Raw genomic sequence first — 24,528 nt, 5'->3', positions numbered from 1 at the left:
TCGGCCTGCTATTTACTGCTACTTCAAAATCTAATCATAGTAAATTACTCAAAACAAAGAATAAAGCCGTAATGCTCTGTAGCGTTTGCTTTCAAATTCAATTGCCGAATATTTTTAGTAATTTCTCAAGCAGCCCTCGAACATATGTTCAACATGCCACTTTACATGTCTCTTTATGCGACAGCTGTTTGATTCGCAAACATGAAATGCAAGGCTCAGCCCCTTCGGGCTGTCTCTTGTGAGCTGAGAAGCCGCAGCTGCTAGTTAGGATAGAAATGCAATTCCAGCTTTTTAAATTAAGCCAGCTGTTAAATTCAGGTTGCCATCGAGACATACGATTATGCGAATCTGTGTGTGTTTGTGTGCCACAGGCTATGCCATCACACATTTGTGGAGAGTAGAGAAAGATTGTCTGCGCAATTTAAATCAGAAAACTTTTAATTGATTGTCTACCGTTAAACACTTGACGCACTAAATAAAGCGCCGCTGGCCTCAAATCAACAAAAGGAAGCAACAACAACAACAGCTGCCCAGCTGAGACGACGCGACGACCCAAGCAATAACAAAAGAAATACAGAATCTGCAGAGCTAGAGAGCTTTGGCTATGTAGCAAGTTGCTCCAAAAACAATAAATAAACCAATAAAATTTTAGTGGCACGTAGCATAAAAAACGTCAAACTCAAACAGGAAAAGCGGCAGGCAAACAACAACAGCAACAACAACAACCAACATAAAACGTGGCAGCAATGGTAAGTTGAAGGAAGTGAACGCAGACAGGCCATGAAATGGCGGTGGCGGGTCTGACTGCTGACTGATGCACCATCTTGCCTACAAGATAAACATTGTTGTTGTTAAGCTTGTTGTTGGTGTTGTTGTCGCTGCTTTCTGTTGTAACAAGACAAAAAAAAAGTATAACTCGACTAACAATTGTGTCTGAGTGCTTTAGAGTGTTGGCAAAACGAAAGAGAAAAATGAGTAGAATACGAAAGTTTCCCACGACTTTTGTGTACACTCTACCAACTAAATCGCCCTTACCTTCCATAGTTTTTTTTTATATTATAAGTGACAGCTTTGTACAAAAATAAGTCTATAAATTGTTGTAATTGTAATAAACCTTAGCTATTTAGGCTTAAGACACATTCGCATGTCTCGACAGACAGACAAACACATACAGCCACATCAGGCTGATAGAATATGTAGTCTCTGTTACATAAGTGCAGAACTTTTTAATATACCCTCCTTATTTTTCGAGCATAGTGTGTAGAAAAGCCGCGAAAGCGGCAAAGGAATTTTCAGATTTGCCACAAACTCAGCTCCGCCACAACTTGTTTACGAATTTTGGTAAAGTGAGCTCAGAAATTTAGCGTGCTGCTACCTTTGCGCTGGCTCTCCTACCGACGTATATCGCGTATCAATCAAGCGCGCCACAGGGCGTATGAGCAACAATAATGAAAGGAAGCGTGTGTTAGTGTTTATGTTTATGACACGGCGTAAGTAGTTGGCGTCGACAGTCTATATACTTACTTATGAGCCAAGGAAAGTTTGTTGTTTTGGCTCCACTTGGGCGTTATTTAGTGTAATATGCCACGCCCCTATGGGGCGCCAAATAACATCAAATCAAATCAACATGACCCTGGCGTAGGTGTGTGTGCGTGTGAGAGCACGATGACGCATGTTTTTCGATGCCATAAAGGGTCGAGCTGAGCGCCAAAAATAGGCCAACATTTTTATGGGTGTCTGGCATCTTTTGAGGGTTATTAAATTCATAAAGCTAAGGGAGAAGAAGCTAAGCGTGGGTGCCTGATGATGATAGATGAAATTCAGGGCCATTTTGTAGCTCGCTAATTGTGTAGGTGTATGATGTAAGATTTAGGTGTGTGGGTGGGTGTTAATGAATGAACTAATACAGCACATTGGGTTGCCTTGATAAATAGGATGCCTTGAAAGCAAGCACACACAAGCGCACACACACACACACAAACACTTACATAATTTATATGCAACTTTACGGCTGCTTAGCGCCGCCCAGCACGCTTAACTGAATTTATTGCGCGCTTTTAGGCGTCCGGCTTAGGAGAGGAAAAAAACTGAAACTGAAACTGAAATAACCTTCGCGCGGATATTGCACATTTATTTTATGATTTCATTTTAATAACATAAATATAGCCAACCAGATTCAGATTCTCTTTCCCTCTCCCTCTCTGTCTCTCTCTCTCTCTGTCTCAACACGGGCTCAATAATAAATTTCAAATTTCACATTTCACTTCCGCTGCACAAACGGAAGTTGATTTCTGGCACCCGAACGAAATGCGGCCAGGGCACATTTTCTTATTGCCTATTTTTTGTCTTGTTGTTGTATATACACAACAAAAGCAACAACAACAACAATGGCAACGAGAACGATTGTAAAGATGCGGAGGCGCAGGAAAAAACTGTCAGTGAGGCGTGAAAAATGTGTGCCATTTTTTTGGGATGTGAGTGGGCTAAGAGGGTGTATGAAATTGGCCTTTTGTTGTTTTTGTTCGTTCTTTTTGGGGAAACTTGGAAGAATGAGGGTGTAAAGATCGAAATACCAATTTATACTAATGTTATCGATTAAGTCATATGAAATATTTTGTTATTGTATTGTAATCGAATTATGGTCACACAGTGTCATGAAGAAGCTGGTCGTCGACAAAACACGAAATTGAAACTCGCGGAAACTCTCCGAAACCTACTGAAATTTATCTGAATTTAATTTAAAACGGTCATTTAATCACATATTCTCAATAATTACTTATCCACAAAATCATTATTATTAAAGTTCAAACAAAACCATAGTCAAGTGTCTTTTCATTAAATTTTAGGGCCCAGCGTTCATACTGGTCCTTACATCTTTCAATTTCGTTTGTTGTTGAGCGTGTTTTCAATTTAAAGTCGACGATCAGTGGAATATATAGTGTGGAATCGAAGTGTTATGCAGATGTCAACTGGTATACACGAGCCAAGATTCACACGAAAATTTACGTACATATCGCCAAATGTACAGTGACCCTGAAATCTAGTCGAGACGCCGAGTTAAGTGACGCCGGTAACGGTAAAATCGTACGGTATCTGCCACATACCTAAAATATGTGCATGTATGTAGAAAAATACCGAGTGATATGTGTGAGTGACAAATACATAAAGACAAAGTTGTTAGACTTAAATTCTGAGGTACCGAACTAAATCACTAATAGTGAATACACTGAGCGAACCAAAAAGGCTGTGAGTTGGAGCATAGCGCGCCTAAGGCAAATAAAATTCTCCAGGGTTGCCGGTGTGTAATATTAGTGAACTGTGACTTTTTAGTACTGATGAACCGATATAATTTGCGAAATAAGCCAAACAAAATGAGTTCAAGTGAAGACGATATTTTAGACGCTACAATGCGTGACAACTCTAATGTGAAAGAAGACAATGAAAAGCCTTCAACAAGTAAGGCAGTGGTCCAAAAGAGAGACGAAATAAGTGACGATCTTGCAGCTGTTATAGTTAGCCTGAAGGAGCTAACTACGATGGTAAAACAAGGTCAACAAGACATTGTGAACATGAACCACCGATTCACAGAGAACCGTTTAGAAGATAAACAAAAGAACTTGACACCGCTAAGTATCAACCAATTTAATCCAGAATGTGTAAATGTTGGGAGTAATAATGCTAATCCTAATCTTTCAGTCTCCCATACAGTGACAAACACAACAGCGATGCCTGCAGTATCTACAGTCAAAATATATGACTTGCCGATGTTTTCTGGTTCCGCTGAACAATGGCCGTTGTTCATAGCCAACTTTAACGACACAACAGAGGAATTCAATTACACCAATCGACAAAATTTGATCCGACTTCAGAAATGCCTTACCGGCGAAGCAAAAGAAACAGTAGCAGCCATGCTAATATATCCCGACGATGTGCCAACTGTCATTGAAGAGCTTAAATTTCGATTTGGACGCCCGGAAATACTTGTTAGATCCCAGATCGCCATGATAAGGGAGTTCCCAAAAATCTCCATTAATAAATTGGATCAAGTAATAGTCTTGTCTACAAAGGTACGTGGGGTCGTTGCCTTTTTGTCATCTGCCAATTGTACTAAGCACTTGGAAAATCCAATACTACTGGACGAGCTGATCAGCAAGCTCCCAATGGATGCTCAAATAGATTGGATACGACATGCGGATTCGTTGTCTGTAAATCCTTCAGTTGCGGAGTTTTCAACATGGTTAAGCAGCTTTGCTAGAATTATAAGCCGATTGCCCATAGCAGAGAATGCCATTAAACAGAAAAACGTGAAGCCTATCCTTCACACCAATTACATCGAAAAGAAGTGTTTGTTATGCAACGAAAATCACACATTAAGTGATTGTAAATCATGGTGTGATGACACCGATATCACCGCCCGATGGGACATAGCCAAAGCAAACCATTTGTGTTTCTCATGTCTGTCAAAAGGACACAGTATGAGAGACTGTGATTCAAAGATGAAATGCGATATTGGAGGATGTACACGCGTACATCACAAGACACTACATAGTGCTTTGTTAAAAAGCCAGCCAACTTTTAACAAGACGTCAAGTCCAGTCACAGAGAAAACAGCACCAATGTTCACTTGCAGTACTACATCAGGATTGCTTAGCCAATATTTCAAAATTATTCCTGTAGTACTTTATGGCCCAAATGGCAGGTACGAAACATTTGCAATGTTTGATGAAGGTAGCGCTGTTACATTATTGGAAGAAAATATGGCAAAAACTTTAGGTTTGACTGGTCAACGTCAAGCTTTAAATCTGCAGTGGTACGATCAAAATATAATCACAGAAATGTCTGTAAAAACTAGTTTTGAGATTGCTGATAGTAAGGACAAAGTAAGATACACAATAAAGGGAGCACAGACAGTGCATAAGTTGAACCTGCCGCGACAATCGTTCCAAAGACATCAATATAAACACTTGAGAAATTTGCCAATAGTTGATTACAAAGATGCTAAGCCAAGCCTGCTTATTGGGCTAGATAACGCACATTTGGGATTGTCACGAACATGTATTGTTAATGGTGCGACACAGCCAATAGGACTTTACACAAAACTTGGGTGGTTGGCTTATGGGCCGACCAATCATAAGACAGACACGTCATTTGTTATGCACATTAAAACAGACAGCCTTCACGAATTGGTTAAACAGTACTTTTCAACCGAACATTTTGGAACTAACGATTTGCAATTGCTGGAATCTAAAGATAATATTCGCGCTCGAGAAATTTTATGCGACACCACTATTCAAGTTGACAACCGATTTCAGATAGGATTACTCTGGAAAGAGAACGTACAGTTGCCAAACAGCTATAAGATGGCAGAGAGACGACTTTTGGGAATTGAGAAGAAAATGCAACGTGATGAAATTTATGCTGAAAAATACAGAAATGAAATGAACAAATATTTGGAGAAAGGATATGCTCGAAAATTAATGCCAGAAGAAATAGAGAACGAGTCAAAAAGAGTATGGTACTTGCCGCACTTTTCAGTACAAACCGTGCACAAACCAGAAAAGTTGCGGATAGTTTTCGACGCCGCAGCAACAGTGGATGGAGTATCGTTAAATACTTCATTGCTAAAAGGTCCAGAAGTAACTAATCCACTCATTGCTATTCTGTTACAGTTCAGGAATGGTGCCATTGGAGTGGCAGCCGACATTAAAGAGATGTTCTCACAAATTCGAATCCAACCTGATGATCAACAAGCACAACGGTTCCTTTGGCGCGACGGACTTACATCGCAGCCAATACAACATTACTCCATGACGTCATTAATTTTTGGAGCAGTCTGCTCCCCCTACTGTGCTGAATACATAAAAAACAAGAACGCCGCAATCTACCAAGAACAGAAGCCAGAAGCTGTAGCAGCTATATTGGAACGACACTACGTGGATGATTTAGTCATTAGTTTTGACCAAGAGGAAGCAGCCATAAGAATTTGCCATGACATTGTCGAAGTCCATCGCCGTGGCGGGTTTGAACTGCGTAATTTTATTTCCAATTCAACACTGCTACAAGAGGTTCTGAATAAAACACCGATTGAGACAAGTGTGGTTAACGTTGAAGGGAAAGGTGCTGACGACAAAATACTTGGAATGTACTGGAACACGACAACTGACAGTTTTGAGTTTAAAACTAAATTTCATCGAATCGCAGCTGAAGTAATGCAAGGGAGACGCATTCCTACCAAAAGAGAGCTGCTGGGTATTGTAATGGCAGTCTATGATCCGTTTGGCCTAATAGCGGATTTCTGCATATTCGCCAAAATCCTCACACAAAAAACTTGGAGTCGTCGCATTCAATGGGATGAGGTATTACCGGGTGAATTGCAGGACGAATGGGGTCATTGGTGGACAGCACTGCAGAACATGCAAGAGTTTCGAAAACCACGTTGTTATTCACCGAATTTGAGCCGTAGTAACTACATAGAGTTACACATATTTGTAGACGCCAGTCAAAGCGCCTTTGCCGCCGCCGCGTACCTACGCATTGTCTATGGAAGCCAAACTGATGTTGCCTTTGTCATTGGGAAAACTCGCCTTGCACCAACAAAACTTCTGTCAATTCCTCGTTTGGAATTGCAAGCCGCAGTCTTGGGAGTACGCCTAAATAAGCTGGTGGTCAAGCATCAGCAATTCAAATTGCATAAGACAGTTTTTTGGAGTGACTCAAAAACGGTTTTGCAATGGCTGCATTCAAAGGATCGAAAGTTTAAGCCATATGTGGCTCACAGAGTAACCGAAATTTTATCCATCTCCCACGCTGATCAATGGAGATGGGTGCCGTCTGCCGAAAATCCAGCGGACACTGCCACGCGTCAAGTTGCAGTGCCGAAAATTAATCACAATAGTATGTGGCTAACTGGACCTGAATTTTTAAAGAAGTCTTCAAACCAATGGCCAAAAACAATTAGTGAACCGCAGAGTGGAATACTTGAGGAAGAAATCGAGACCAAAACCGTTTTAAGCTGTCAAGTAAGCGAGCCCATTGTAAAATTTATTAAATTTTCTTCTCTATCAAGCTGTATAAGAGTCTTTGCCTGGGTTTTGCGTGCAAAACACAACCTGGTCTACCGCACCTCCATGAAGAAGAGTGAGAGGATCCCGCCATTATCATCAACAGAGTTGGTAGATGCTGAAAATATGTTATGCAAAATTGTACAACAGGAAGTCTACTCTGACGAAGTTTCCACTTTACGCCAGAAACAACTGCTGCCAAAGACAAGCAGTATATACAGATTGTCACCATACTTGGAAGAGGATGGCCTGTTACGCCTGTCTGGACGAATTGATGAAGCTTACTATCTACCATTTGGTGCACGACGACCCATCATACTGCCAAGAAATCATTTGTTTTCATCTTTAATCATGCAACACTTTCATAACAAGTACCATCATCAGAACATTGCTGTCATAATTAACGAATGCCGCCAAAAATATTGGATACCGGATGCTCGAGGTCTACTTAAACGAGTTCAGAAGACATGCAATAGATGCATTATTGATCGAAGTCAACCACGTCAACCACTTATGGGTCAACACCCAATTGACCGATTAACACCTTATGTACGCCCATTTTCATACTGTGGTGTAGACCTGTTTGGGCCCATAAATGTCACAATTGGACGTCGATGCGAAAAACGCTGGGTAACCATATTTACATGTCTCACTATACGTGCCACCCATTTGGAAATGGTTGAAAACCTTTCGACGGACGCCTTTATTATTAGTTTACGGAACTTTATTAATCGTCGTGGAGTACCAGTAGTCTTCAGAAGTGATAATGGTACCAATTTTGTTGGCGCGCAAAAGGAATTGACTACAACTGATCGATTGCTGAATATTGAGACACTAATAGATGAGACCTCTGCTAAAAGAATTAAATGGATATTCAATTCGCCTGCAAACCCAAGTGCTGGTGGCTGCTGGGAACGACTAATACGTATAGTGAAACGACTGCTTGGAAAAACATTGAAGGACGTCGCCCCACGTGTGGAAACGCTACGTTCAGCGCTGATCGAAGTTGAGAACATATTGAACTCCCGCCCATTGACAGACTTACCGGTCGATCACGAGGATGATGAGCCACTTACGCCAAATCATTTCCTATTGGGATGCGTAAATTCGACACAGACGCCATACCCACCAGAAAATATAACTTGTTTGCGAAAACAGTGGCATATTGCGCAATCGATCAAGGACCGCTTATGGAAACGGTGGATAAATGAATATCTACCACAACTTGTATGTCGCAGCAAATGGCATGACAACCCAGAAGCAATCAAAGTAGATGATCTGGTCATTATAATGGATGAATCCACCCCACGAGAAAAATGGAAGCGAGGACGAATTACAAAGTTATATCCTGCCAAAGATGGACAAATTCGTAATGTGGACATAAGAACAGCAACCAGCAGCTTACGTCGTCCGGTGTCAAAACTTATTATACTGAAGCTTAATTGTGAATCGCGGAGCGCTTCACCAGGAGGGGGGGTGTAAAGATCGAAATACCAATTTATACTAATGTTATCGATTAAGTCATATGAAATATTTTGTTATTGTATTGTAATCGAATTATGGTCACACAGTGTCATGAAGAAGCTGGTCGTCGACAAAACACGAAATTGAAACTCGCGGAAACTCTCCGAAACCTACTGAAATTTATCTGAATTTAATTTAAAACGGTCATTTAATCACATATTCTCAATAATTACTTATCCACAAAATCATTATTATTAAAGTTCAAACAAAACCATAGTCAAGTGTCTTTTCATTAAATTTTAGGGCCCAGCGTTCATACTGGTCCTTACAGAGGGGTTGGGGGCTACATGTAAATTACAGCGAAGCGAGCACAGTTATAATTAGAAAAGTTTTGCTGTTTGAAATGAAATGAAATTGCATTTGATTTGTAAAATGTACTTCTAATGATGTTTAAACTGAGAGGCAAAGTTTTGTAGGCCTTTTAGGCAGTATTTTTTGTATTTTTATTATTATTTCTGATGAATTTCTGTAATTGGAATAGAAAGTGAAGTACGTAGAGAGCAGCACGTGCCAGCGAACAGATTTTCAAAGCAATGATATATGATACATTATGTTTGGCTGTAAAGGAAATGCTTGAATGAAAATAATTTGTTGAGGGAAAATTAATTTTTATGGTATGGCCATAGAAACCAACAACTGTTGTTTTGTTTGTGTGCGCAAATTATGTATTTACAACGATTAATCGCCAATGGCAGGGTCTAAGCTTTTAAGGCCTCGAACTGAATAAAAACGAATAGAAAACAAAGCCATAAAAGTAATTGAAAAACGGGCTTTTTTATTCTCCAATCCACAATCGAAATAATTGTTATTAATTCTATTATAAGACAACTTAGGGTGAGTTAAATAATACTACAATAAACAAGAGAGAACGCTACAGTCGAGCAAGCCCGATAGTGTAATACCCTGTACCCAGGTAAACTTGCGTCACTGAGTTATATGCGCCCATAGCAGCAGCAAAAAGAGGAAGAAGAAGAGCGAACTTGTTGCTGCAGTTTGTGGGGGTTGTACTGGCGAAAATTTGTTTTGCTAATAACTTTTCTTAGAATTGACCGAATTGAATAAATTTTGAACAACAGTAGACAATTATATATAAATTATGTGTGCAAAGTTTGGTTTAGGTAGCATTTGAAATGTGGACGCTATTGACGAAATTCTGTAGCGGGGGAAGGGGGGGGAAAATTAAAAAAAATAAAATAAACTCGTCCTTACTCGGACCTAGGAGAATCTGGATGCCAACTTTGGTTATTCCAGCTTTTATAGTTTCTGAGATCCTTGCGTTCATCCAGACGGACGGACAGACGGACAGACGGACGGACAGACGGACGGACATGTCTAGATCGATTTCTCTCGTTATGCTGATCAAGAATATATATACTTTATGGGGTCGGAGATGCTTCTGTATGTTACATACTTTGCACAAACCTAATATACCCTTTTTACCCTACGGGTACAGGGTATAAAAACAGAGTTACATTTAGAGAATTTCATGAATTTTTAAGTTATAGTTAGGGGGACCATAGAGTCTATTTAAAGAACTTCTTAATTCCATCAATAAAACATGTGATCTTGGAAGAGTAACTTAAACTCTCATTGGAGTCACAATAAATTTAAATTAAATGATATAATAAAACATATAGCAATATTGTAAAATACTGAAAACAAACTCATACTAAAATCTTTAACAGTTTTTCTGCTCTTCTCTTTACAGCAACTTTTGATTTGATTTAATTCCAAGCAACTACATCTACAACACTAAGGAAACCCCAATATAAAGGACAACGAAATATCTGTATCTTGCAATGCTGCCATATTCCAAAGGCTAAGCGCCAACAATAGCAATAACGACAACTATCAATATAATAACAATAACAACAACAAGGACAAGAACAACAACTGCAATTGAAAGCGCACAGCGTGCTGTTTGTTACATAATTATTTCCTCCCCACAAGCGTGAACTGCAATCTGTCAAGCTGGCGTCCCTAAAGCGAAATAACAACAATATAAGCAATTATAATAACAATATAATGTGGAGTAGTACGATATCACCAACAAACTCAAAGAAACTGTTAATCGGTAGTACACGAAGCGTCGATTATGTCGGTGATAGTGCAACAACAACAGCAACATCAGCACCCAAAGCCAAAACAATCCAAGCCACAGGAGCAGGAGCAGGAATTGGAGCAAAGCCAACGGCAACGGCTAAAGCGTATACGGTGGTGTCCAACAAAACAGCGACAGCAACAGCAACAGCAACTACAACAACAACAACAGCACAAGCAGCAACAACAAACACAACAACTAAAATCTCAATTGAAATGGAACTTCATATACAAAATAAGTGCATTTCGGCATAGCGCATCACTCTGGAGGGTGGTGCGGAGCCGCCATGGCTGCAGGGCCCCCTTAAAGCAGCATTTTTGGGGGCTACTGGCGTCGGCAAAACAAGCATATTACAGGTGAGTCAGCAATGGAGAATCATAAATAGCTATTGCCATTATTAGATATAGATGCTCCAATATGGAAAGGAAAAAAAAATATTAATCTTAAGCCAATAATAATGATAAAGTGTGTTTTATTTCAACTACAAATAATTTTAAATGTAAATAAATGAATTGGCATTAAAAACAAAATATTTATGTACTATACACTATTTTTAAGTAGAATAATTTGTAGATAAAATGTGCTTGTATCTCCAATGCTGGATCGTTTAAATTCTGCGTGAATCAAAGAGCCATTATTGTAATACAACGAGCTTCTTCAGTGCAGGAACTGGTTAACCAGTCGCCATTGTTGCCTTTTCGTAATTGCCGAGCGACAATGCTAACCGCAAAACGGAAGGCCACTACAGAAAAGCATAACAATGACTACAACTTTTTATACCCTATACCGGATGGGTAAAAAGGATATATTAGGTTTATGCTAAGTACGTAACAGGCAGGAGGAAGCATCTCCCGTAAGGTATAGGTATTTCTTAAGAGCATGACAAGACAAAACGATGTAGACAAATCAATCCGCCTATCTGTCCGTCCATCTGACAACGGCTGAGTCCACATTAACATATCCTTTAAACTCTCCTTATCCTTGGGTAACGCAAGATAGTTTCATTTTTTGATTTTGTGCGTTGAAAGCAATCAAGGATTTTTAGAAATATCACTAGTAGATATTTTAAAAAATCAACTTTTAATAATAACTAGATTATGAATCAACTAAATATATATTTATTCAATATTCATTATTTATTTTTCATTATTTATTATCAAAAGCAATACACACATAAAAGATTGCGAATATCGAACTTAATTGATAATCCTATTGGCACATTGTCTTAGCAGAGATGACTTCTTAAGCTGAAGTATAAATAAGTAGAACAGCCTTTTTTAACAAAACAATATAAATTTTATGTTGGGCAGAATCAGTTCAGAAACTAAATACGAACTACTCTCTGCAAAATGACATTTTATATACCAACCTTGCAAATCTTGACAATACTTAATATAGATTTTAATTAAATGGTTTGGTGCTATGGCTATGACTGGATTTATTACTGTGTAAGTTTCCTAATCATTTCTGTCTTTTAACGCTGTGGATTCAATAGATTCGATAACTAAACAATTCAATTGAATATACTGGTACTAAGAGATAATGATAATATTTCTAACGAGCTGTAATACTTTTTATTTAATATTAAATTTAAAACTTTAGCATCTAAAAACCAATTCCTCTTTAAAGTGTGTCATTATTTTGGAAATTACAAACAAAAGCTGTACGTTCATATTTCAATCAGAATTGGGTCAGTAAAATTTAATGTTCATACAATTTGTTTTATCATAGATGCCAAAACTCAAATTTCAATTAATTGTGGTTATTAAAATCGAATGGCTTGCGAAATGTTTATTAAATGCCTTTCATTAAAATTTAATTAACGTTCATGGCAAGGACGGACGTTTTACAAACGATTATATTCGTAAAGCCAAACATTTTATACAACTCAAATATTTTATTGTTCAGTTATAAATCAAAATATACATTCAGTCTTGGCAATGAAATAGTGCATTACTCATACGCAGAGTAGTACAGTTATGGCTTAAAATGAACTACGTTTTGTCACCCCTGCAATCGATACACATTTCTTTACATAATCATATGTACTAAGTTTAAAGTCTGGGCTACAATCTATACATTAATTATGCCTTTAAGCTGCTTACATGTTATAATAATAAGCAGAATCTAGCTGCCATCAATCTTGTGTTCTAAAAATAAAGGTGTGGGAGAGTATATGTAATGTTCGTTATGTTATGTAACCATTTTCATTCCACTCATATCATTTTGCTGCTCTGCAGCCGTGTGTGTTTCCATTAATATCAATAATTTGCACTGATGTGCAACAGTATGCAACGAGCATTTATAATTTGCAGGACCGAACGCCGCCACCCCTCAGTTCGCGTTGCAACTATGCGTGTGGATGCAACCTGGCTTTGAATTATTAGTGGTGATGGCGCCATAAAAGCTGAAAAGTTTAGCCGGTTAACAGCAAACTTTTTAATGGGCCCGTCCAGATGCAGTGTCGTCGCCACCCTCGACCCTTTTGTCGACCCTGCTGCTCATTTAGCGGCCATTTAACGCCGCGTGTCGTGAACTCATTTCTAATTGCATTTGTGTGTGCATGTGCATGTGTGTGGGTATGCCGTTAATTTGATTTGCGCTCGGTTGGTTCGTTTCGCTTCACATCTTTTGTGGTTTATCTTTTGTAATTACAAAATGCCAGAACGGACCGTGTTTCTCGTGTCGTTTTGCTGTTTTACACATTTGCGATCCGAACATTCAATTAACTGCAGTTCCACACACATATGTGTGACACATCCCCCTCAATTGCCATTTGCTCCGCGCACATTTTACAACACTGCATTTAATGTGCCTTTTTGTGTTTGTGCATAAACTTAATGCTCATTTACGAGTTTCTGCCCGACTGCCCAGCCGCCACGAGTATCGCGATTTTGCGTCTAAGCCGAGAGTTTCACAAATGTGTTTCGCTGCTGTTTTTATGACGTTTTCAACACTCTGAATCGGTTTCAAGCGGTTTAATGGCCGATTCATAAGTGTTGCAGGTCGACAAAGTCAGGAAATATTCACTTGGCGATATAATTCTATGTTTTACCACCAACTTACGTGGGCTTTGATTGATAAAAACAAATGCGTATTTATTTGTAAGCTCTGTTTACAACCCCACTGCTGGCTAAAGTGTTAGTTGACTACTTTGAAATAAAATTAGTAATTATTAATTATTAAATTTAAATACACAGCTTCATAAGAGACTGAAGTAATTAAAATATACACATAATAAGTGCGAAATGAAGACAGGACTAGCAAAGCGCTTTGCAGGGATCTTACCTAACAAATTTATTTTCTTCAAATATCAATACACTTTTGAAAACTCTGAAAATTTTCTGAAATATGATATTTTACTTGGAAACTAACTACTTTTTGAAAGACAGTTAGGTAATCGTTAGATATTATTTGATAAGTTCAAACCTTGGAAAATTTCTTATCAACTATTTCCTGTCTACAGTTCTTATTTTTTTGGAGATCAGCAACCTCCAAAACAATTAATTATTTAACTGAAAGACTCAAACTAGTGTACTGATAAAAATGTTGATTAATCTGCTTACTGCTTACTTACCCCAAAAAACAAAGATTTTCATTGCAATCGCAGAAAAAAATTTGAAGCATTTATAAAAAATTATACTTGAATACAAATTGACTTCAATTATAATATATGTAATTGTTCCGAACTATGTTTTTCATTTCTTGCACAAGTTTGCAGCACTTATGGACAGTTCCCTAATGCTTTTTTATTAACTTTTTCTAATATATCTAAAAGTTTAAGCTCACATTCAAAAATGAAATGCACATTTCGAGTTACTCGTTTCTTAACTGCAATAATAAGAAATATTTTGCGAAACGTTCAGATAGAAAAATATTTTATATTCAACAAATTATACGAATTCTCTACAGCAAGCAATTAATCACGGTAATTGCACTAGAGATCGATATTTGAAAAGCCAACTTTGCCATCTCAATCAGCCCTCCCATATGTGAGACAAGAATCCTAGACGTACTTTTGTATGACCGCACATTTCAAGGCTGAGCGAACATTATCTAGACAGCCGAATCTCTAGGTATCAGTGTCGGAATAGGCGTGCGAGTCTCACAAACTAATATAATAGGAATCACGGAGAGTATGTTAAGGCGCCCAAAATAAATGACTGACGGGGAAAGCAACATGAAATAAAAGGAAAGCCCAATGACCCCAAAGGGAGAAGCTGTTCTAAAAATCGGCTAAAATGGGCGGCAATGTTTATGCGTGCGTGTGTGTGAATGGCTGCGCATAGGATATCAATACATGAGTCAAAGAGTCGCAACGACGGATAGGCAGTGCTGATGATGCTGACAGGCTCAAAGGATATTTAACGCTTGATTGCATTTTAAAGTGATGCCCTGCCATTTGGCCAAACGAGGCAAACGAGCCAAAGCCAAGGCGAGCAGGCAATGTCCTTGGCTCAGATTTATTTTTGTTTTTTTTTTTCGAGTATGTGACGACGGCTGGGTGTGATAAGCAGGCCAGAAAACATTTGCTAATAATGAAGACAAAATCATTTGGGAGCTTTCCACTTTCTTTATTTTATATACCCTTTGAGAGGGTATGTTGCGTTTGGTTTCAAATTTGTGAATTGTGAAAACATACTAGTATATAAATTATAAGAAAAATGAAACAATTTTGGTCTGTCCATGAAATGAATGCCATAGATATCATAGAAACTATTGGCTGATTTTTTGTATTTAATGCTATCAGACTATTAGACTAATCTATCATATGATTTCCAAGCGAATATCTAGTTCTGAAACACTTTTTTGAATAGAAAGATTTTAGAATCGCCTTTGCTAATGGAAGGCCTTTAGAAATAATCAATCAATAATACACTATATCATAAAGCAGGTTCTGAAAACGTCCTTGAATCAATCTTTTTATGTATATATTTATAGATTAATATGCTCTCTGTGCATTTACAAGAGTATTCAGACTTCGGCCCATCGCTTATTTACTTGATCTTCTCATTGAATTTATATGCAAATTTGTTGGGAAAGCTCTCGGATAACGCGCTCGTCAATCAGTTGGCCAATCAGCAGAATTGTCGCGCTAATAGTCATAAAATCAAGTACAATTTATGCTTGCTCCAATTCAATTATGTTGCGCACCGGAAACGGAAGTGGCCAACGCAAAACGGAAACGCGTTTAGCAGCAGACATACGGACCGACAAGCATCAAACGAGTTGGCAATTTTTAAAATTATACACTGCACACATTTTCTTAAACACCGACTCGTACACCGACTCGCACGCCTCAGTTTCCAGTTTTATGCATCCCCGCCACCAGCACGCATATCATTGAATTTTATGTTTATTGAGCCCGTAATTGAATAAGGAATGACATTGATGGTCGCCCGCCAGCGACAAGGCTCCCCATTCTGCCCGTGCTCGGCCATTGCTGTTGGCCTTTCTCAATGCCACAATAAAGCCCGCTATATTATATTGCACATAAATAAGCGGAGTGGTGCCGCTTTGGAAACTTACTCAAATGGTTATTCATGGCAATGCTGTAATTTATACGACTATGATGCGCCATTGGAGTCAAAGCCTCATCTCTCCCTCAACTCCCTTGGCGTCCCGGCGCGTGCAATGCAATTTTATTTGGTTTTTATTGCAAGGATTAGCGCAATATATCAAAAGGTTTACGGCGGCAATGTGGCAGCAGATAAAAGCGTCGGTCATGGATGAGCAACTGCTTCTGCACATGACAGATGGATTGAAAGTGAATGCTCCGCTGATTACTGCAATGGATTGGAGGCCAGTTCGTTAGTTTAAAGGCAACCGGTCTACATAGGCATTAGTTGCTAAAATGTGTAGCTGATTTTAGTTTGTTCCCCAAGTGTGAAAAAAAGGGCACAATCGAAATGTATTTTCAACTACTTCTTGAACTCTTCTTCACCATCTATCTTCACCATTGGCGATTTCCATGCTTAACAGTAATTGGAGTTCCAATGGCACTTCGAGAAAATTTGCATAGCCTCTAGTCCTCGTTAAGTGTTAGTTTCTCTTCTTAAAGACTTCAACTTTTTGTTTTGAATCTTCCTAAGACAAATTGTTTGACCGGTATTGATTCGTTCACCTTCATTTTTCCGCTTTACCCCTCAATATATACCCACTCTCCTGCCATTATATAATCAGTTTATTAACATATCAGCAACTTCTCGACTCTTACATCCTGTTCTAAGTATTATCATAAATTAAAATTAATTTCTGTAAAAAACCCATTTTCAAGCAATCTCGAAATGTCAACTCAAAAAGTTGAAATCCAAATAAACATGTTAAAAATACGCATCGCATTCCTTTTGATAACTCTACACACAATCTGAAGTTGTTTTTTTGCCCGCATCGTTAAACATTTTCAAAGCCAACAAAATGTTTGTAAACGCTTTTTCGAAAAATAAAAAGGTAAAATGCTATGCATGCTTATGCATTTTTCTGTCAACCATAAACTCAAATATGTGCACACAAACATAGGGACATAGAGGACAGCATTGAAATGTGTAGAAATGTCTGCGCCATCTGCAATCTGAAGAAGGCTAAATAAATACAAATGTGCGGAAACAGAACCACTCATCCGTTTCGTAGAAATCAAATAAACTCGGGCCAACATGATTTCTCTCCTTAATGTAAGATAAAATTGTGCAACAAACAAGAGTCAATGCTGAATGCTGATTAAATATCGAAAAAGTTATATTTGACTGCAAAAACACAATGGCATTATTTGGTGAATGGTTTTAACAAATAAATTTTATTTTAATTGTATTTAAATACAGCAAAAAAATAAGAATAAATAGTTGGAGGATATTTCAAATAATGGCTAAACAGCATAGTTTAATGATTGTTTTCTTCTAAATCTGTTTAACTATATAAATACTTTTCAGATATGAAAACCTTTCACTGCTTGCAATGCTCACATGGCGTATGCGCAATATTGCTTTTAGTTTTTAAGCCTCCGCCATGTTGGTTGCCCTTGCCGTTTCACTAATTTGCTTTCCATTGCACTTTACAGCAATTTTTCTACCATGACTTTCCCAAAACTCATCAGACGACGACACGTCGCAAAATCTACAAAAATTGTCTGGTCTGCGATACTTGCATTCGGGAGCTGATGGTACTGGACGTTCCGCCCCAGGTGAGTCGCCAACTTTTGGCCAACAATATTTCATTAAAAAACTTTCAGCTGGCATGCATTTGATTATGTGGTCTCTCATTTTATTGCTGAAACTTTTGGCTTGTGGCCGAACAAAATTTGTCGGTGCATTACGTCGCAATATTGTTGGAGGCAAGCTGTGAACAGAGCTTTTGCGGCAATAAATTCAATCGGCTAGCCCTCATCCCCCATTCTTATTTAAACGTTAATTTAATTGGAGAATATTTTTGCCACAAACACCACAGCCAACAGCTGCTGCAATCTTCTGGCGTTGATGCCTTATGGCCAAGTTGTAACGCCACATGACGCATAAATATTCAAAGCGTTTGGTAACGTGTTCTCTTAGTTGTTTTTGTTGTTGCCGTTGTTGCGGTTGTTGCCTTCGCCATCACAGTTGCCGTCACAGTCGCCGTCTAGACACAGGTTGCTGCATTTTCATTTTAGCCGACAGTTTTTTTAATAATCAAATGGCAGCAACAGCTTACCACAGACAACGACCGCAACCCAAAATGGCGCTGTGTTAGCCACGCGGCAGTCGTGGAACCATTTCAGTTTTATTTTTATTAAACTTACGGGCACATGCTATGTATAAAGGGTGAAGCACAAATTCCAGTTGCCACGTATTAACTTTTATTAAAGTATCTAAAAACAGATTTCCACTTTATACGGCTTACTAGTTTTATTTTTCAATAAATATGCGACTGTGTTTTCTTCTCAGACTCTCTTAACTAGGTTTAAAGTTAAGCAACAAACTAAAGAAATCCCATTAGTTTCCTTACAAAGTATATAGAGAGGTAGAGAAAGCGATATATATTTTATTTTCGAATTTAGAACTTTGTTAAGCCTTTTAATAGAAGTATTATTTATATTATTGTTATCATTCATAAGTGAATGATAATTGATATTTGCTTTAGTTAACAGCGATTCTGCATTTGTAATTGCTTTTACATTGTCTTCTCATATCTATAATATCTATAAATTATATTTCAATTAATAACCCATCCGCTCACATATCGTTTTCATCATTTGATTTTTTCTGCTTAACTAATTTTTTTGTAAATTACATACAAATACATTAAATATCAACATATCTATAAATAATAGATTTATTTATTATACTGCCTCTGTTGATGAGCAGTTAAGCTGCCGCCATCGGTTTAGAGCCTCATATTTTATTAATTTTTAATTGCCTGAAATTGCTGTTCGTGGAAACACGCCCAAGCCTCGACTGTTTATGGTGCTATTATCTACATGAAGGCGCAATTATTGCTGTCATAAAGTAGGCTCGTAAGTTGGCCAGTGGGTCCATGGCCTAACCGCAGGGCACGTAAAGGCACGTGAGTGCGTTTATATCTACATACTATATATGTATCCTTGCAATGTAATGTCAGGCCGAGGAGTGTCTTAAAGTTTATTACCTGCCCCCAGCCTGTGTCGGCTCTGAGACCCCAGGATCTTTATGGCCCACTTTTGGCAGCTGGTGCCACAAAAAGCCAAACACACTCTAAGCCGTGACAACTTGCCCATTGTCTGATAGTTACAAGCAATCTGACCAATTTACATGACCACATGAATTACCTATTCCCCTTCTACAAACCACAAATGACAGACAGAAAAAACTGTGCGATCCATTGGGAGAGAGGAAACATTTTTTAAAACGGCGCCTGTGTGCGGTTTGCTGAACTGAAAACTAAATCGTCGTGTCCGACAGCTGAACAACTCAACCAGCAGAGTCGGTAACGCACGTCCAGTGGACCGGTCAGGCGAAGCACATGTTGGCCATCAACAGTCGACTGAATGCCACATGCTGCTATGCATTTACAGTGGTGCAAGCATTATTCATGGCAACCAAGCTGACCTCACCGCTGTTGCAAAGAGTGTGTTATTTTCCTCAGATATCAAGAAATTAATTAAAGACATGAGTATTTTGTGTTTCAACTTCCCCAATATATTTCAGGGTATTTATTTCACCCAAATTGCAAATTCAACTAAACAATCTTGAAGCCACTGTACTGAGTATATGTGTGAGGATGTGTTTTCATTTGTGTGGCTTGGCAGGCATTTGCATGTGTCCAGTCTGTCTATACTCGCATGCGAGTATGTCCGCCTGTCTATTCTCTCTACTCCCTTGCATATGAATGGGTGTGTGCGTATGTATCTGTATTTGTATATATGTGTATTTGTGCATGTTTTACAATCATAAAATATTTAGAAGACGCGCTTCACTTTGGTTGCTCACTGGCCTGACTTTGGTTGCATTTTGTTTGGACGGCAAGGTTGCAAGCACCAAGTAGAAGCTTGAAAAAGCGAGAACAAAATAAAAATAGATGAAATGAAAACCTAAAAAAAGAAATGGCGCCATTCAAGCAACAATAATAAAAACGAAACTGGGCCAAGTGAACTGACAATGTCGGTGCAACAGCAACAACAACAACAACAATGAATGGATGAGCTCGGCTTGAGTTACAACTATAAATATAAGCATTCACTGAAACCACAAAACAACGAAAAATTTGCATTGAGATGCAAAAAGTTGGCGGTGGCTAACAACAAAAAGAATAATAGGTAGATGGCAAAGAGCCGCCATTGTCATATTAACTGGCAGCCGGGCCCTGGCACACCCCCTTTGCCAATGCCTTTTAACTTATTCATGTCCATTTTGGCGTGAATTTGTTTTCGAGTATATTTTATGCTCACTCTTTTTGTAGGTGTGAGTGTGTGTGTGTGTGTGTTTGTGTGGCAACCATTTGGCTGCCTTTTTATTTGGACTGTACAATGGCCGCCTTGGTGTCATGGCTGTGGGGGAAGTGTGTTTGTGTTCGTGTTCGCGTGTGTGTGTGTGTGTATGTGTTTTTCGGCGGCGGACGGACGTCTGTTTATTGTGGTGAAATTTTTCATCGTCAAGTGCAATGCCTGGCAGTCATAACTCAAAGTCCACCTTAATGGTTCCACTTGTGCGAACAACATTTATTTTCCAACAGATTTTTGCTCTCACACGACTATGTGTGACAATGTTTGTGTGTCTGTATGTATGTATGTGTGTGCACGGCGATTTAGCTGCCTTTTGTTTAGTCGAAGTGGTCGAGAGTAACTTAAAACGACAATTTATAGCGCCCATTCCCATTGTTGTTGTTCAGTCATATTTAGAGAGTGCTTTCCCCGGACTCTCGAAATTAACTCAGTTTCTTGTTGTGAATACTCAGCAGCATTTTGAAGTGTGCAATTGGTGCTGTAGCTGAAACAAAATTTAAATAAATGTACATTTATCTCAATCAACATTAATAACATCTTGTATTTCTTTCTCTTTTTTGAAAATATACAAAAAACTCATAAACCGATATAAGGATGCTACTAAGAACAGGCCACGCATATAATTTGTACGATCGTGAAAATATTTTTAAGCACAATCCCAGTAAGCCTATTTACAAAATACATTTAAAATAGAGCTTTTCCCTTGGCGAATTCGTTTACATGATGCAAACTTGTTAAATGTTCTCAATCGCGCAAAGTTCAAGTTATCCGGACTCGAAAGTGTTTCAGAATATTTCAATCCATTTCCTGAATTCAGAACTGTTAATATTTCCACATAACTTTATGGGTATTAATAAGTTGTCGTTGTTATTACATTATAATTTTTATTTTTTTAAATTAATTTTGGTCTTATTTTTTGAATCATTAGTGTATTCCCCCTCTAAGAAACAATCTACAGCTCGTTATCGTTTAAGAAATTTTAAATAATCTTCTTTATAATTTAAAACATATTGTACGTAATCTAGCAGCCAAAACATTTTAATTGGACACTATTGTCCTTCAATCAGCTGTCCCCAAAATTCCTAATAATGTCTAGTCAGCAGCAGCACTGGGAGGTAATGATGTTAAGCCCAGAAATGGTTCCAATCGAAATGTTTGCCCAAGTAAAAAGGCAATCTGACAAATCTCAATGGGACAATGCAACAATTTCAAACTGCCAATGAGAGAGCGGCTCTGGCTAACGAGCTGCTCGCATTTCAGTTAACTGTACCGTTAATTAACAACACAACAGCAACAACCAACAAAACAACAATCAGATCCAAGACAGCAGCGATAAGAACAACAAACAGCAACAAAAACAAGGCCAGACTATACAGATTACTCGCAGACGTAGAACAGAGCGCAAATTAAATGAAATTTAATCAAAAACGTAAATCTAGCTAACTCACTACCAGGGCTGGCGGGCAATGAAACACAAAGAGAAGCATGGACGAGATAGAGAGACAAACACACACCCATGGCCAGAGGCAGGCTAACACAAACAGGCTGGACGCCACAACTTGGCACGCGTTTCTCTGTCATGCACACCGACGCGTTTTTGTAGCGTTTATAAACGCGTGAGGCAATCGGTGTCTTATCTCACGGCGTACTTTATTGTTTTTGTTGTTGTTGTGGTGGTGTTGTGGTGTTGTGGTTCTTCCTGTTGTAGGTGTCTTTGCCTGTGCTCCTTGCTCTGTGCCTTTGACGTTGACTTTTGTTGGCGCCTAAAATGCTGCCGCGTAAATTTAATTATAACGTTTGCCTGCGCTCGCCATATTTCTTGAGCAGGGCACCCCACCCTCCCCTCCGCCATTTGAGCGTCGTTTGTTCGCTGCTCATTAGCGGCGCCTTCTCCAAGTGACCCCAAAACATTGGAATGGTCGGATGAGTCCTTTCGAGCATTGAATTCAGAAAAGAATTTAATCTAAGGTATATGTAGGAACATAATTTCCACACAAATTTATCGGATTTCACATCGGATTTCATGTCATGCACTTGCCACTAGCAATAATTTCAATATATTGCTATAAAAATGTAATAATTAAAAATGTTTAACTTCACAAAATTACAAAATGCGATTAGTAAAGTAACTCAAATTCGTTCGAAAAAGTGCCTGCATCAGCGACTAAGTCGATTTTTATAGCAATTATTTTTGCTTTTTAAGTATAACAAATGATTTTAGATTAAAACATTAATTTCTTTTAATTACTGCTGAGGTAATTGCCACGCCGGCAAAAAATATATTTGGTATGATCCATGATTTTATTTTAAAAATAATTTAAAAAATTAAATGCACACAAGTTTCGGGGTTTTTCTTCCTAAGCGAAATTGATCGAATTTTGTATCAGAAATGAATATATTTTTAAGGTCAGACTGTCGTTCACTTTTTCTCTCCCTGTCTCCACAGTTTTTCATTAAAGCTTTTAGTATTTTGATATCTGACACATTTAAGTCGCACACGCTCCACATGTTCTGCAGCAAGTTTTCCCAAAACAAATAAATAAAAGTGCTTTTCTTTTCTCTCAACGAAGCTAAAATACCCTTACTATAGAGTTGAATTTATAATTAAGTATATTGTGTGAAGATTTGCTTTCATATTTATTTAACAATATGCAAAAATCGATCATAATCAAGTTTTTATTTTACATTATATGTTCTTCAAAAAGCTCTTAACATATGCGTAAATTTTCACTCATTTATTAATTGATATGTTATATAACTTATATATCAGATAATTAATTTCCCTTTCGCAAACAAAGTTCATGTATTCATTTTAATAAAGATTCATTTAAAGCAATACTCATTGAGATTTTTAATTACCTTTAATAAACGACTGTTTAAATGCTATCGACCATGCCTACATTACTGCATTGTTCTTGATGGTAAAAATAGTAATGTTCAATATTTATTTTATCGGCTGGTAAGTGGCAACATGTGGAGAGACCGTTAGGCAGAGTTACATACAAGGCGCGATTGTTTTCGTTGCCTTTATATTTCACTCATAATACCCTTTCAATAAAACAACAACAACAACAAGGAATGTGTGAATGTGTTCTTTGGAATCCATTTGTGAAAATCTCTTTAAATACTTTTTCGCTTGTACTATTTGCTTTTCATGTGCGCTCGAAAATATGCAACAAATACACAACTGCGGCAATATTGACACAATTTATATGGCCGCTCCATATACGACGAAATTGTTGCTCTTCGCCGCCCCCCAATTCCGCCCGCTTATGCTTCCGTTGATGATGATATGGGCATCGCTGGTGCTGATGAAAAATAAACACATATACTCAAAAACATATATATATACACGTATATATGAACACATTTTGAACGGTACTCTTGCCAGAAGCGATTTCCGGCTGATAACTTTGCTGAATGGAATAATGGACATCCGCTGGGGCTGCGAACGGTGCACGCATATGTGCTCGTCTACGACATGGGCAATTTGGAAACATTTCAGGTAAATTGATTTGCCATGTGACACAATAAACACACAAGCACACACACACATGGTGTATTTATGGTATATATTGTTGCAGTACTGCCGCTCGATGAGAGATCAAATATTGGATAGTTTCAGTCATCGTGATTTTAGCATAATTGTGGTCGGCAATAAATATGATAGTGTGACTGAGGCGCAAGCCAACTCGCAGGTACGTCAATCACACACTAATTTATTTACATTTCTGAAATATGTCTACATACGTGTATCCATCTGCAGGAGCTCAAGGACATTTCCACACTGGTGCGCAAGCATTGGCGTTGCGGCTACGTCGAGTGTTCCGCGCAGTGAGTATATACTATATAGTGTAGAAATTATTTGTTAAAAAGACAGGTCTATCCAAGCTTCA

The 24,528-nt window shown here is 38.2% G+C and overlaps 1 protein-coding gene across 1 annotated transcript in view; it reads left to right on the top strand.

Annotated features, from left to right (window-relative positions):
- The window catches only part of LOC115623365 (ras-like protein family member 10B), a 69,021-nt gene that overhangs the window by 43,155 nt on the left and 1,338 nt on the right, over positions 1 to 24,528 (top strand). The window contains 5 exon segments of the mRNA XM_030517651.1: positions 10,294 to 11,042; positions 17,741 to 17,863; positions 24,024 to 24,137; positions 24,217 to 24,330; positions 24,399 to 24,466. Of these exon segments, the coding sequence (XP_030373511.1) occupies positions 10,611 to 11,042; positions 17,741 to 17,863; positions 24,024 to 24,137; positions 24,217 to 24,330; positions 24,399 to 24,466 (851 nt within the window). The 5' untranslated portion in view covers positions 10,294 to 10,610.

The sequence above is a fragment of the Scaptodrosophila lebanonensis genome, unplaced genomic scaffold (assembly GCF_003285725.1).
Source record: "Scaptodrosophila lebanonensis strain 11010-0011.00,11010-0021.00 unplaced genomic scaffold, SlebRS2 tig00000053-arrow-pilon, whole genome shotgun sequence".
In the NCBI taxonomy this organism is placed as follows: domain Eukaryota; kingdom Metazoa; phylum Arthropoda; class Insecta; order Diptera; family Drosophilidae; genus Scaptodrosophila; species Scaptodrosophila lebanonensis.
The sequence above is the reverse complement of the archived record's forward strand: the minus strand, read 5'-3'. Positions and strand labels throughout refer to the sequence as shown.